Genomic DNA, 13,360 nt, shown 5'->3' with positions numbered 1-13,360 from the left:
TCTGATTCAGGATGTCCTCAAGTCACCCCTAGAATGGTGGTCTCAGCCTAGAGGCCAGCAGGCTCCTGGCAAACACCGAGGGTTGATGTGACAGTGTGGAAAGGACTTTTTTTTTTTTTTTTTAACCGCTTCAGTAGTTTCCATCCCCTGTGCTTTTGCAGTCTCTGCTAGGTTTACCGCCATTTTAGCTTTGCTTACATAGCTGCAGTGGTTACTTCCAGGCGAGTCACTTAATCTAATAGGACTGGTTGCCACCACAGAGTACTGTGCTGAGATGAGTGGCATAAACATCTCCGCTCTGTCTCGAGGTTGACGTGGCAGCGTGAGATCGTTCTCTTCCCTCCATCAGTCCCGCCAGCTTCCCCGGCTAACTTGATCGTTCTCTGCCTTCACAGTTCCCACCGACTACAGCTATTTGCCCGAGAGCAGTTTTATTAGAGCGGCCGTGGGCTTCTTCGTTACAGGAGGGAAGAAAGGCAAGTGAGCATGTTCCTTGAATTTCACCATTCTTCCTGTGCATTAGGTTTGTGTGCCGGAAGCTTGCTCCTGTAGGATTAAACCATAATCAATTTGAAGGAGTGACTGTTTTCCTTCTGCTCGACCATCTTTGTGACAGAAATGACCACGAGGCCAACAACCATAAGTGGTACATAAACATACACGCTGTGTCGTCTCTTGGAATCATTGTATTTGACCTTGGTGGTTGGGGGTGGGCGTCAGGGGGATCTGTGAAGACCTTGATCTTTCATTTGACCTTTTCAAAAAGTATGAGCACACATTTCTTTTCTTGTCAATGTTGAGCGGGTGTGACCATAAAAGAGAAAACACAGCTGGGATCTAACTTGGAAGTAAGTCTTCTCCCCTGATCGCTCTCTGTTGTTGGAATCACTGACTGTCGTTCTTAATTTTAGCTTGTGTTCTTTTTCTCTGCAAACATTTGTCCCTGTGGGATTCTTTGTTGCTGCCACCACCCACATTAGAGCACAAGCAACCTGAAGACAGAGATTGAATTGCCTTTCGTTTTTTTTTTTTTTTTTTAAGATTTTATTTATTTATTTGACAGAGAGACACACAACGAGAGAGGGAACACAAGCAGGGGGAGTGGGAGAGGGAGAAGCAGGCTTCCCGCTGAGCAGGGAGCCCGACGTGGGGCTCCATCCCAGGACCCTGGGATCATGACCTGAGCCGAAGGCAGATGCTCAACGACTGAGCCACCCAGGCGCCCTGCCTTTCGTTTTTAACTAGAGTCTGAGTAATGCCATATAAGTCTTTAAATAAATGCTCTCTACTGATATATATCAACTCTTCAGAGATGTGAGGGCAAAAATGTATCCTCCTTGAGAATTTCATAGCTCAGGACATAGTTGCACTTATATAATATTCTTTCATTGATATTTGCTGGTTTCTTTCTTGCCTGACCTGGTTTAGATCCATCTGGCAAATCCAGTGCCTGTATTATGATAAGACCATCCCAATTTTGGGGGGGGGGGAGTTTAAACAAATTAAACTGAAGAAATCTGGAGGAAGCGGGTTTGATTAATGAAGGTCGTAAAAGAGTAAAATCTTACTGTTGGAAGGGATGTTAAAGGTCATGTCATCTGCAGCTTCCGGATTATAAACTAGTTTCAGAGTTTGGAGATGAATTCCTTCAGTTCCTAGAGTTCTCGAAACTGTAGTATTATTTTAGGGTCATGAGTTAGCATGGCTGCTTTTACATACCCTTAGTAAAAAATTGATATATACTTAATGTCATTGTTGTACATAAAATATTTATATATAAACATGTAATATATTACCTGTAATATAGAGTTAATTGTTTATATTGTCCTAAATTAAGTCTATTTATAATAGTGTCATAATAGAGATGTCTTCATTAGTAAGAAATTGAATACTTACTGAAGGAGCATCTAAAATTTCCATAGCCAAGATAATCTTAGGAATATATATTTTTGCTCCTTTTTTTTTTTAATTTGCTCATTGATACCTTACAGAAGTTTTAAATGACACTAATGTGAGCTATTTCCATGAGAAGTAAAATAAAAATTCTTCAGACAAAATGAGAGATATTCTTTCTTTTCCAGGGAATAAAATGTAATGTTGACTCCCCAGATCCCTATTTCTTGACAGACATGAATTTTCTCTGAATCCTATGGGAAATTCTTGGTTAAACATAACATTTTTATGATTACACAGTCATGGCACAACAGGAGATGTTCTGCTCTAAAATTGAAAAATTAGGTGGAACTGGCCTCAGTGATGCTATTTGCAATCTTACTGGAAGCTATTTTAAGACAGATAAATGAAGTATTAAAAATGCCATATCACCAATCAGATTTTTGGCATTTTCAGGTTGTGGGAGAGGGCTGCCTTCTTGTCAGGTTTGCTGACTAGATTCAGAGGAAAATCTATTCAGCCTTACACATTACTAATGATGACCCCAAAGGAGTGGGGGCCGTGGGAGGCTGACCTCCGCCTCCAAAGCCCATTTACAAAAACAAAACCAGACCCTGCTCTATGGGTCTAAATGGGATGGCCAAATGCGGAGGTGTGCATGCAAACGAGTGTTTTCTTCTTCAACATGCCCAGCTCATTTGAATTTTAATAACTCCCTTCTGAAGCAGCTTTTGAGTTTAAATGTCTGGATGTCACTCACTAGAGCCTAGTGGGGCAGCCGACAGGAAGGATGACGACGTTGGTGAGCTCTTTTGAGGAAGAAATGGCCTTAGAGAATAAAAATCATGCGTGGCAGAGGCAGGAGAAAGGAGACTTTAGGGGCGTATGGCTTCGTTGCTTCTGTGTGCTGTTTCATAACTCAGGAGAGCAAGACAGATGTAGTGAGTTCTCCCTGCTCCACATGTACATGGGGACGAGATAGGGCATCGTCGGTTTTAGCCAGTCAGATGTGATAGTGAGCACATGACTCTCGTGTCTAATAATGCTTCGGGCTTTTCTCCCTTGGGTCCTCATTTTAATATTCGTATGATAGAACACACAAGATGTTCATAACATCCATTCCTTCACACAGGCCTCCATTGGAAAACCCAACAGATGAAAATCTTTCTAGTTTTTAAAGACTTCAGTTAACAGTTTTGAATATAACTGTTTTTTTACTCTGCCCCATGACATTCTCTTTCCATCCCTGATAACCATGACCTGTTCTGGCAGATGCCATCATCATCATCACCATCGTCATTATTTATTCCTGTGGACATTTCTTCACGATGCTAGGTTTTAAAATGTGCTCAGAATCTGTTTCTGCCTATCATGGAATTATTTCTTTCCCCTGAAGGAACCCTCAGTTTTGACTCTTATTTTTGCTTCTTTTCTGTTCATTTATTCGTTTTTCTGATCTTTGTTTTTTCTCAACCTCATAGCCATATTCAGATTTCATCAAGATTATATCTGTTTCTTTCATAAAACATTTAAAGTGGATTAAAAGCACTTAATAAAAGTAATGGTTCATTTTTGGTGCTAACACCAGGTATTTCTACCTAATGATTTAGGATTATTTTTTCTTACTCTGTTGCTAGGGAATGTGACTAGCTTTCTAAGCTTGTGCTTTTCTATTAAGCTTTGAACTTCACAGTAAGAAGTATTATTTGAAGAAAGTATATTTAAATCCTCGTAATAAAATCTTTGTGAATAGCATTTCCTTCTTGATACAAATTAATGGGTCAGTGATCTGTGTGCATAAGTGCCGGACTCTTGTATAAACTGTAGGTAGCTATATTCTCAATTGGTCGTTTTGGACTCTTAGCATGAGATATATTTATTGATGAGTCTAGTCAAAGGAGCAGGATTAGTGAAGTCTGAGTATAGAATAAATGATATGGGGAAAGCTGTCCTATTTTTCTGGTGAAATTATGGAGTCGGTTGCCGATATTTTGTTCAAGTATTTTAATTCAGTAATAGTTTACCTATACAAAGCTTTTGACAAGTATTATTAGAAATGAATGCTTGTGTATAACACTGAGTTCCAAAATGGTTTAAATCTCCTATAATCTCACCACCCAGAGATAGCCACAATAGATATTCAAGCATAGGCTCTTCTAGATGTGTGTGTGTTAGATGATATTGAATCATAAAATTTATTTTGTTGCCTGATTTTTGGAAATTTAACAACTTTTCATGTAAGTGGACATAATCACCACTCATCTCCTCCAAAGAAGAGGTTTGGGGGAAAGGACAAAAAGAATCCTTGCATCACTTTCTACACTTCTGTTAATGGGATATGTTTTTGGGAGTCTTTGATTGCTGTTTTTGGTTGTAAATACCATGAAAAATATTTGAAAGGAAAAAAGTCACCAGTTATCCCATGACTTTCTAACTGCTATTATCATTTTTGAATTTTCTTTTTAATTTGTCACTTTTATGCACATGCAATTTTTAACGTATTTCCAAGTATACACATACTTTGAATCTTTTTTTTTTTTTTTAAGATTTTATTTATTTATTTGAGAGAGAGAATGCGGAGAGAGAGAGAGAGCATGAGAGGGGAGAGGGTCAGAGGGAGAAGCAGGCTCCCTGCCGAGCAGGGAGCCCGATGCGGGACTCGATCCCGGGACTCCAGGATCATGACCTGAGCCGAAGGCAGTCGCTTAACCAACTGAGCCACCCAGGCGCCCTACTTTGAATCTTTTAACTTATTAATATTTCCCTACCTTTCATTGTATCTCCATAGTTATCATTTTTAAATGACTGTAGAATATTCCATCAAGTTGATGGATCACAATTAATTTAGCCATTTTTCTATTGGTCATTTAAAAAATTTCCATTATGGGGGCACCTGAGTGGCTCAGTTGGTTAAGCTGCGCCCTTTGGCTCGGGTCATGATCCGAGGGTCCTGGGATCGAGTCCCATGTCGGGCACCCTGCTCAGCAAGGAACCTGCTTCTCCCTCTCCCTCTGTCTCTCGGCTTGTGCTCTCACTCTCTCTCTCTCTCAAATAAATAAATAAAATATTTTTTAAAAAATAAAAAATTTCCATTATCGAGAACATCTTTATGCAAGTAGCTTTTGCTTTTCTGCATATAGGTTTCCTTAAAATACATTCTCAGCAATTTATTAGTGGGCAAGAGGATTTGGTGACTCTGGGGATGGCTTGGCCTCACTGTTCTTCAAAAGCATTGTACCAGGTTTGGGTACCTCAGCCCTGGATGCATGTGCGAAGCAGTATATCATAGAGGTAAGAGGCATGCGAGTCAGGCTGCTGGTGTTTCACAGCCCACTACCACCAAAGGCAGGCTATGTAATTTCAGACAAGCTGCTTAAGTCCAAAGCCCAATTGCGTCTGTAAAGTAGAGAAAATAATTGAATCTTCTTTATAGAGTTTTTTTTTTTTTTTTTTTTTTAAGATTCATTTGAGATACAGAGAGAGAGAGAGAAAGCATGAGCAGGGGGAGAGGCAGAGGGAGAGGGAGAAGCAGGCTCCCTGCTGAGCCAGGAGCCAGATGTGGGGTTCGATCCCACGACCCTGGGATTGTGACCTGAGCCGAAGGCAGATGCTTAACCATCTGAGCCACCCCAGGCACCTCTTTAGTATGAGTTTATGAATCACTTTATGTAACAGTGCTTAGAAAACAAAATAAGAAACCTTTCTAGCTATATTATAAAGCAGACCAACATATAGATAAACAGACGATTACAATAAAAATCCATCAGGAATAAAATGATACCTTAACACTGCTTTAATTTACATTTCGTTGCCAGAAGGAATGAACATTTTTGCATGTATTTACTATTCGAGAAGTTTATTTTAAATTAAATTTTCAGTCACTTCTTTTTAAAAATTGACCACCCCACCACCACTTTTGTTTTGAAGTAAGCTCTACACCCAAAGTGGGGCTGTGGGGCGAGATCAAGAGTCGCATGCTCTACAGACTGAGCCAGACAGGCACCCCCAAAATTTGTACTTTTTTTCTCTTACTTTTTGTTTTGAAATCATTCCAAACTTATAAAAAAGTGAAAACAGCCAGAGAACCCTATTCAGGTTTCACTGACTGTCCGAACGTTGTCCTTTAACAGAGAAAGAATTTAATCCAGAATGTTACGCTGTGCCGTCCTGTCTCTTCAGTCTCCTTCAGTCTGGAACAGTTCCTCAGTCATTCTTATCTTTCAAGACTTGAACATGCTTTTTTGTTCTTCGTTTTTTGTTTTTTTGTTTTTTTTGTGTGTGGGTTTTTTTGTTTTTGTTTGTTTTGAGAGAGGGTGCTACGTGGGGGGAGGGAGAGCAGAGGGAAAGAGAGAATCTTTTTTTTTTTTAAAGATTTTTTTATTTTATTTTAGAGGGAGAGAGAAGAGATTGTAAGGGGGTGGGACAGAGGGAGAGAGGGAGAGAGAGAATCCTCAAGCAGGAGCAGGGAGCTGGACATGGAGCTTGATCCCAGGACCCTGAGATCATGACCTGAGCAGAAATCAGGAGTCAGATGTTCAACCAGCTGAGCCACCCAGATGCCCTGTGGGAAAGAGAGAATCTTAACCAGGCTCCACACTCAGCATGGAGCCTGATGTGGGGCTTGATCTCACCACCCTGAGATCACGACCTGAGCAGAAATCGAGAGTTGGACACCTAACTGACTGAGCCACCCCAGGTGCCCCAGACTTGAACATGTTTTAAGAAGCCAGTTATTTTATAGAACAGTTTTCTAGTTGGACTTGCCGGCTTGCCTGCTGTTGTTCATGTGGGAGGCAAGTCAGTCATCGTCGGCAGGACTAGCACAGACTGGGACAAGACTCCTCTTGTGGCATCCCAACAGGTGGCACATGGTGTGTCTCTCCTCCACCAGTGATGTTAATTTTCGATCTCTTTCTTGGCCAAGCTGATACCTTCCAGGCCTCTCCACTGTAAAGTTCTCTTTTCCCTTTATCATCAGTAAATATTCTGTGTGGAGGTATTTTGAGACTTCATGATTATCCAGTTTTGCAGCCTAAGTTTTGCCCATTAGTTTCAGTATCCATTAATGTTTTCTTGCCTGAACTGGTTATTACTATGATGATTCTTAAAGGTGATGATTCAAAAGGTGATTCTTCCGTTATTCCATTTACGTTTCTCAGTAGGCATTCTATCGTACAGGAGACCTGCCTTTTCCTTCCAAGCTCCCTCTCACGCTCTTCTGGTATGGACCACAAAAATTTTATTTCATTTAACTATTTGTTATTCAGTTATTCATTATTTCAATCTTCATATTGTTCCGTATTTGATCAGTGAGAACCTCTTTAAATTGGCTTTGTGTCCTTTTGACAAAACCCCATCATTCTGTGAGTGTGTTGTTTCCTTGTGGCCCAAGAAGATGTTCTAGGCTCATCTCGTATTATCCTCAGCTCTGTAACAGCCAGGTAGCTCAGGTTCCTTTTAGTGGGGAATGATGCTTAGAAGCCAAGATCTGGGTACAAATTCTCCTTGTTCCTGGGGTGATCATTGCTCCCAGGCTCTTTCAGTGAACAGTTGTTAGGAAATAGACAACACACCCTCTCTCTCTCATGTCTATATTCATTTCTGTATCTAGCTATATATATTGGAAGCCATGAATTTATACCAATATCTCCAATTCCATTTCAACACCACAGGGTCCATTGTATTTTTTCCCCTCTTTTCATATTTGTAAACTTTCTTCTCTGACAGGGAGAAACCCGGCTTCCTTTTTCTCCATATATCTGCTCATTTGTGGAGTCCCTGTATTCGAACAGTCTGCTGTCCCCACTGGGCCACAGCCCTGCAGAAGCCGCCTTCCTCTCTCAGGTCCTGATCCTCGAGGGGCAGCCACCTGCTTGGCAGCCTTCCTGGTGCAAAGGGGCCCGGGGATGTTTTTGTTCCGGATAATTCTGAATGTTGTTGAAGTACTTCTACAGAACATCCCACCAAGTCTCAGGATCTGACTGCCTCTCAGAATCTTCAACTGTTTCCAACTACCGTCTGGATTTTAAGAGTAGATTCTGGCAGGGGGGCGAAGCATCTCCTCGTCTCCACAACCAAACCATGTTGTCATTATCTCTACCTGGGTTTTCCTCTACCTGGGTTTTCTAAGGACTTTGTCTAGAAAAATCCTAGGGACCCTTTCCATCTTGGTTAAACATCCTTTCCTCAGTCAGTGTTTCGAGATGAGTTCGGATTTCTTATGTTACATTTTCCGATGTGTCTTTCATAGTACTTGACATGGGAGTAGTTAATTGTCTTAATTATTTCTGGCTCTTTGTTTAAAGTCTGTCTTTCCCATTAGACTGTAATTTCCTCAAGGGCAGGAAGAACATAGGTGTCTTATCCTAAATGCTTTGAGAACAGAGTACTTGGCATTTAATAGTTTTCAAATAAAGACATGTCCACACTACGCGAGCAACATGCTCGTGATGGGGAGTAGATATAGCGCCGGCTGTCAGCCTACTGCTTGTTACCAGACTTTTACTGGAGGGGTTACACATGTGCGTTGTGGCATGAGATGTGATCCTCTGTGTAACTAAAGTATGTGTGATAATGGGTCCTGTTGTAATGCATTATGTTCGGATATGCCATTTATATGAAGGTTCTTTGAGGCTGTCAACTGGATGAGAGATTTAAAGCAACTTTGTATCTGGATTTTAAAACATCTGGATCCTATTAACAAATACTGTTAGGCTTTCTCAGTTCCAAAGCCATTGTCTATAAAGCATTCCAGTATTGCTTTTTATCTAAGGCACTTGCTTGAAAGAAAGCACTGCAAGAAGGGAGCTAATCATTCCCGTTGCTTAGATTTGGATTCCTGTGTCCAGTGCTGAAGATCTCTGGGGAAGGAACCACGTGACTTCATTCTCCCATTTGGGGGCTCCCTCTCTTTGCATTCCCCCTCCTCACACCCAACCACCACGTGCATGGAACTGCCAAGTATTTTCTCCATTCCTAACAGTTACTATAATTCCTTTCATTCCAGTTAGTGTCAGAATTCGTTCCCTGCAAATACAGCGGAAAATTTTGTGTGATTCTAGTTACGCTACTCAGTACTGATGCTCTGGCCTTTTTTAAAAGGCGAAGATTTATTGTGTCATAGCGCTTACTTGATTTTCAGTCCTATGTTCCCTGTTACAAGGTCTTGTTTCTGACACTTGTTTGGACATCAGGTTAATTCTAAAGAGTATAGAAGGAAGGTGCCAAGTGTGTAGCAAAGTGCAGTTATGTATAGTGCAAGTTATTGGTACAAGAGCTTGTGTAAGCAATAAAGTGTGTGTGTGTGTGTGTGTGTGTGTGTGTGTGTGTGTGTGTGTGTGAAATGGTCATATTTTGCACTGGGTCCTGGTATTAGAGGACAGGGAGAATGTCTTTCCTGATTCCCTAGATCTCTGGAAACTGCAAAAATTCTGTAGTAAGTTCTGTAGAAGGACCTGGAATAAAATTTTATGTAATTTTGAAAACACTTGATCTGAGAAAAAAAATTTAAAGGAACCTGCTTATGAATTAATGATTTCCAGTATAAAACTGGATTCATGCCCTTAATAGGAGAGAAAAGCAGTTCTGTGTACAGATTTTTGTATACCATCTGCCAGTTCATCAGGCCATTTCTGAGAATCACATTCCAAAATGACCCCAAAAATGCAGCTTAATTTTTCTGTGTGTGAAATCAGAGACTCTAACCTGCTGCCCACATGGTATAGGGACAGTTGCTCCATGTGTGTAATCAGGATGGAGTTCTATGAATAGCCAACAAGTTAATTCCTAGCACAGCACTTTAAATTTTATCACACCTGATTTTTCCTTGTCCATGTGTCTGTCCTCTCACGAGAATATAAGTTCCATTAGCAAAGGAACCTGTCTGTCTTGTTGAACACTCTTGTTCATGTCTGGAACAGTGCATGGTACCTACTAGATGGTGACTGAATGAATTTTTTTTTTATGAATATGTTTACTTTCTCTGGTCAGAAAATCTTCTCTTTGTAATAGCAGTGGTAAATTCCCTGATAATACTTCCTGCGCCCCTAGTATTACATCTTCAGATGGAATAGAAATAAAGCTTCAGTTATTGGTAGCATAGCCTAGAAGGGTGGCAGATGTGTTGAACTTTTAACATTTTCAAAAAGCGAAAAAGGGCTTGTTGGAGGGGAGAGAAACATCACTGGAAGGTACACTGTTAGTTTTCCAAGTTGGCAGGGGCAAGGGTAAGGAGGTAGGTTAGTTGGTGACTAGCCTAAGGAAACATGCTGATTTGGGGGGTCATGATCCCAGGGTCCTAGGATCCAGGCCCACTTCGGCTCCCTACTCAGTGGGGAGTCTGCTTCTCCCTCTGCCTCTGCCCCTTCTCCCACTCCTACTCTCTCTCTGTATATATATATCAAATAAATAAAATTTTTTAAAAAAGAAAACATGCTGATATTTGAGATGGCTCTAGTTGGAAATAAGAATGTAAAATATCAGGAAAGGCCTGGATGAGAAGTGTGGATTTACTCAGCATCAGTATATGAATGGGGAATCTGCTTCTCCCTCTGCCCCTCCCCCACTCGTGCTCTCCTTCTCTCTCTCTCTCTCTTTCTCCCTCCCTCCCTCCCTCTCCCTCTCCCCGCCCACCCCCCCCAGAAGGAGAAGCAGACTACCCTGCAGAGCAGGAAGCCCAACATGGGGCTTGATCCCAGGGCCCTGAGATCATGAACTGAGCCAAAAGCAGATGCTTAACCAACTGAGCCCCCCAGGTGCCCCTTGTTTTAACCATTTTAAAGTGGTCAGTGGCATTTAGTGGATTCACAGTGTTGTGCAACCATCACCACTATGGAGTTCCAGAATATTTTCAGCACCCCAAAAGGAAACCTTGTACCCACTGAGCTGGTGGTTCCCCATTTCCCCCCAGCCCCTAGCAACCATGAATCTGCCTTCTGTCTCTGTGGTATACCTGTTCTGTATGCTTTATTTAAATGAAATCGTACACTGTATGGCATTTTGTGACAGCTTCTTTCACTTTGCATAATGTTTTCAGGGTTCACCCATGTTCTAGTAAGTATCAGAATTCCATTCCTCTTTACAGCCAAGTAATAGTCCAGTGTGTGGATATACACTTTATTTATTCATTCATCAGTTGATGGACATTAGGGTTGTTTCTGCCTTTTGGCTATTATGAATAATGCTGCTATGAAGATTTGTGTACAAGTCTTTGTTTAAACACCTGTTTTCAGTTCTTTTGGACATATATGAGTGGAATTGCTGGGTCATACTGTAATGCTGTGTCATTTTTCAAGATGCTGCCAAACTGTTTTTCCACAGGGGCCATAGCATTTTATATTCCTACCAGCAATGTATGAGGGTTCCAATTTCTCTACATCCTTGCCAACAGTTGTTCTTTTCCATTATTATTATTAGTTTATTACTGTTGTTTAATCCTGTTGAGTGTGAAGTGCTATCATTTGGTTTTGATTTGACTTTCCATAGTAACTACCGGTGTTGAGCATCTTTTCAGGTACTTGTTGGCCATTTGTAGTATCTCTTCTTGGCAGAATTATCTGTTCAGGTCCTTGGACCATTTTAAAAATTAGAATGTCTTTTTGTTGTTGAGTTATAAGAGTTCTTTGTATATTCTGGAGAGTAGACCCTTATCAGATATACAGCTTGGAAATATTTTCTTGTATTCTTAGTTTGTCTTTTCACTTTGTTGGTAATACCTTCGATGCACAGAAGTTTTTAACTTCAACAACTCCAATATGTCTGTTTTTTCTCTTGTTGCTTACATTTTTGGCATCGTGTCTAAGAATCCATTGCCAAATCAGAGTCCATGAAGATTTACCCCTATGTTTTCTTCTGTTTTATGATTTAATTCTTTTTGTTTATTTATTTACTTTTTATTTTTTAAAGATTTTATTTATTTGACAGAGAGATAGCAGACAGCGAGAGAGGAAACACAAGCAGGGGGAGTGGGAGAAGCAGGCTTCCCGCGGATCAGGGAGTCCGATGTGGGGCTCGATCTCAGGACCCTGGGATCATGAGCTGAGCTAAAGGCAGACGCTTAACGACTGAGCCACCCAGGCGTCCCTAATTCTTTTTTTTTTTTTTAAGATTTTATTTATTTGACAGAGAGCAGGAGAGCACAAGCAGTGGGAGTGTCAGAGGGAGAGGGAGGAGCAGGCCCCCTGCCGAACAGTGAACCCAATGCAAGGCTCAATCCCAGGTCCCCAGGATCATGACCTGAGCTGAAGGGAGTCGCTTAACCACCTGAGCCACCCAGGCGTCCCTGTGATTTAATAGTTAGGTCCTTGATCTCTTTTGAGTTAATTTTGGTATACAGTATTGGGTTGGGGTCCTACTTCCTTATTTGCATGTGGATATCCAGTTGTCCTGGGACCATTTGCTGAAAAGAATATTCTTTTCCCATTGAATGGTCTTAGCATTCTTGTCAAAAATCAGTTGATCCGGGGCACCTGGGTGGCTCATTTGGTTGAGCATCTGACTCTTGATTTGGGACTCATGTCATGATCTTGGGGTCATTAGATAGAGCCCCATACTGGGCTTTGTGCTCAGCACTGGGTCTTCTTGAGATTCTCTCTCTGCACCGCCCCCCCCCCCCCGTGTTCTCTCTCTCTCTCTCTCTCTCTCTCTCTCTCTCTCTCTCTCTCTCTCCCTCTCCCCCCCTCCCCCCCCACTCCCTCCCTCCCCATCTCTTAAAAAAAAATCAGTTGACTGTAAATGTATGGGTTTATTTTTGGCTTCTCAATTTTATTTCATTTGTTTATATGTCTATCTTTATATTTGTCCATACCATACTGTTTTGATTACTATAGCTCTGTAGTAAATTTTGAAAATGGTATGTATGAATTCTTCAGATTTTTCTTTTCCAAGATTGTCTTGGCTACCTGCAGCCCCTTACAATTCCATATGAATTTGAGAACCAGCTTTTCCATTTCTTGTTGGGGGAGGGTAGAGGCCATTGAAAAAAAAATTTTTTTTAAGATTTTATTTATTTGACAGAGACATAGCAAGAGAGGGAACGCAAGCAGGGGGAGTGGGAGAGGGAGAAGCAGGCTTCCCGTGGAGCAGGGAGCCCGATGCGGGGCTCGATCCCAGGACCTGGGACCATGACCTGAGCAGAAAGCAGACGCTTAACAACTGAGCCACCCAGTTGGCCAGATGCCCAGGCCATTGAAATTTTGATAGGGATTATGCCGAATCTATAGATAGTTTTGGATAGTGTGACCTGAGCAGAAAGCAGACGCTTAACAACTGAGCCACCCAGATGCCCAGGCCATTGAAATTTTGATAGGGATTATGCCGAATCTCTAGATAGTTTTGGATAGTGTTGTCATCTTTATGGTATTAAGTATTCCAATCCATGAACATAAGATGTCTTTCTATTTATTTAGATCTTTAATTTCTTTCAGCAGTGTTTGTCCTTTTCAGTATATTATATGTCTCTTTCACCTGA

General features: G+C 41.2%; 1 protein-coding gene across 7 annotated transcripts in view; it reads left to right on the top strand.

The window, feature by feature from the left end:
• Positions 1-13,360, top strand: part of FOCAD (focadhesin) — a 310,627-nt gene that overhangs the window by 265,411 nt on the left and 31,856 nt on the right. For all 7 annotated transcript variants that reach the window (XM_027615362.2, XM_027615363.2, XM_027615366.2 and 4 more), the window contains one exon: positions 396-476. In XM_027615362.2, the coding sequence (XP_027471163.2) occupies positions 396-476 (81 nt within the window). The remainder of the gene's footprint in view (positions 1-395; positions 477-13,360) is intronic.

The sequence above is a fragment of the Zalophus californianus genome, chromosome 13 (assembly GCF_009762305.2).
Source record: "Zalophus californianus isolate mZalCal1 chromosome 13, mZalCal1.pri.v2, whole genome shotgun sequence".
NCBI lineage: Eukaryota > Metazoa > Chordata > Mammalia > Carnivora > Otariidae > Zalophus > Zalophus californianus.
The sequence above is the reverse complement of the archived record's forward strand: the minus strand, read 5'-3'. Positions and strand labels throughout refer to the sequence as shown.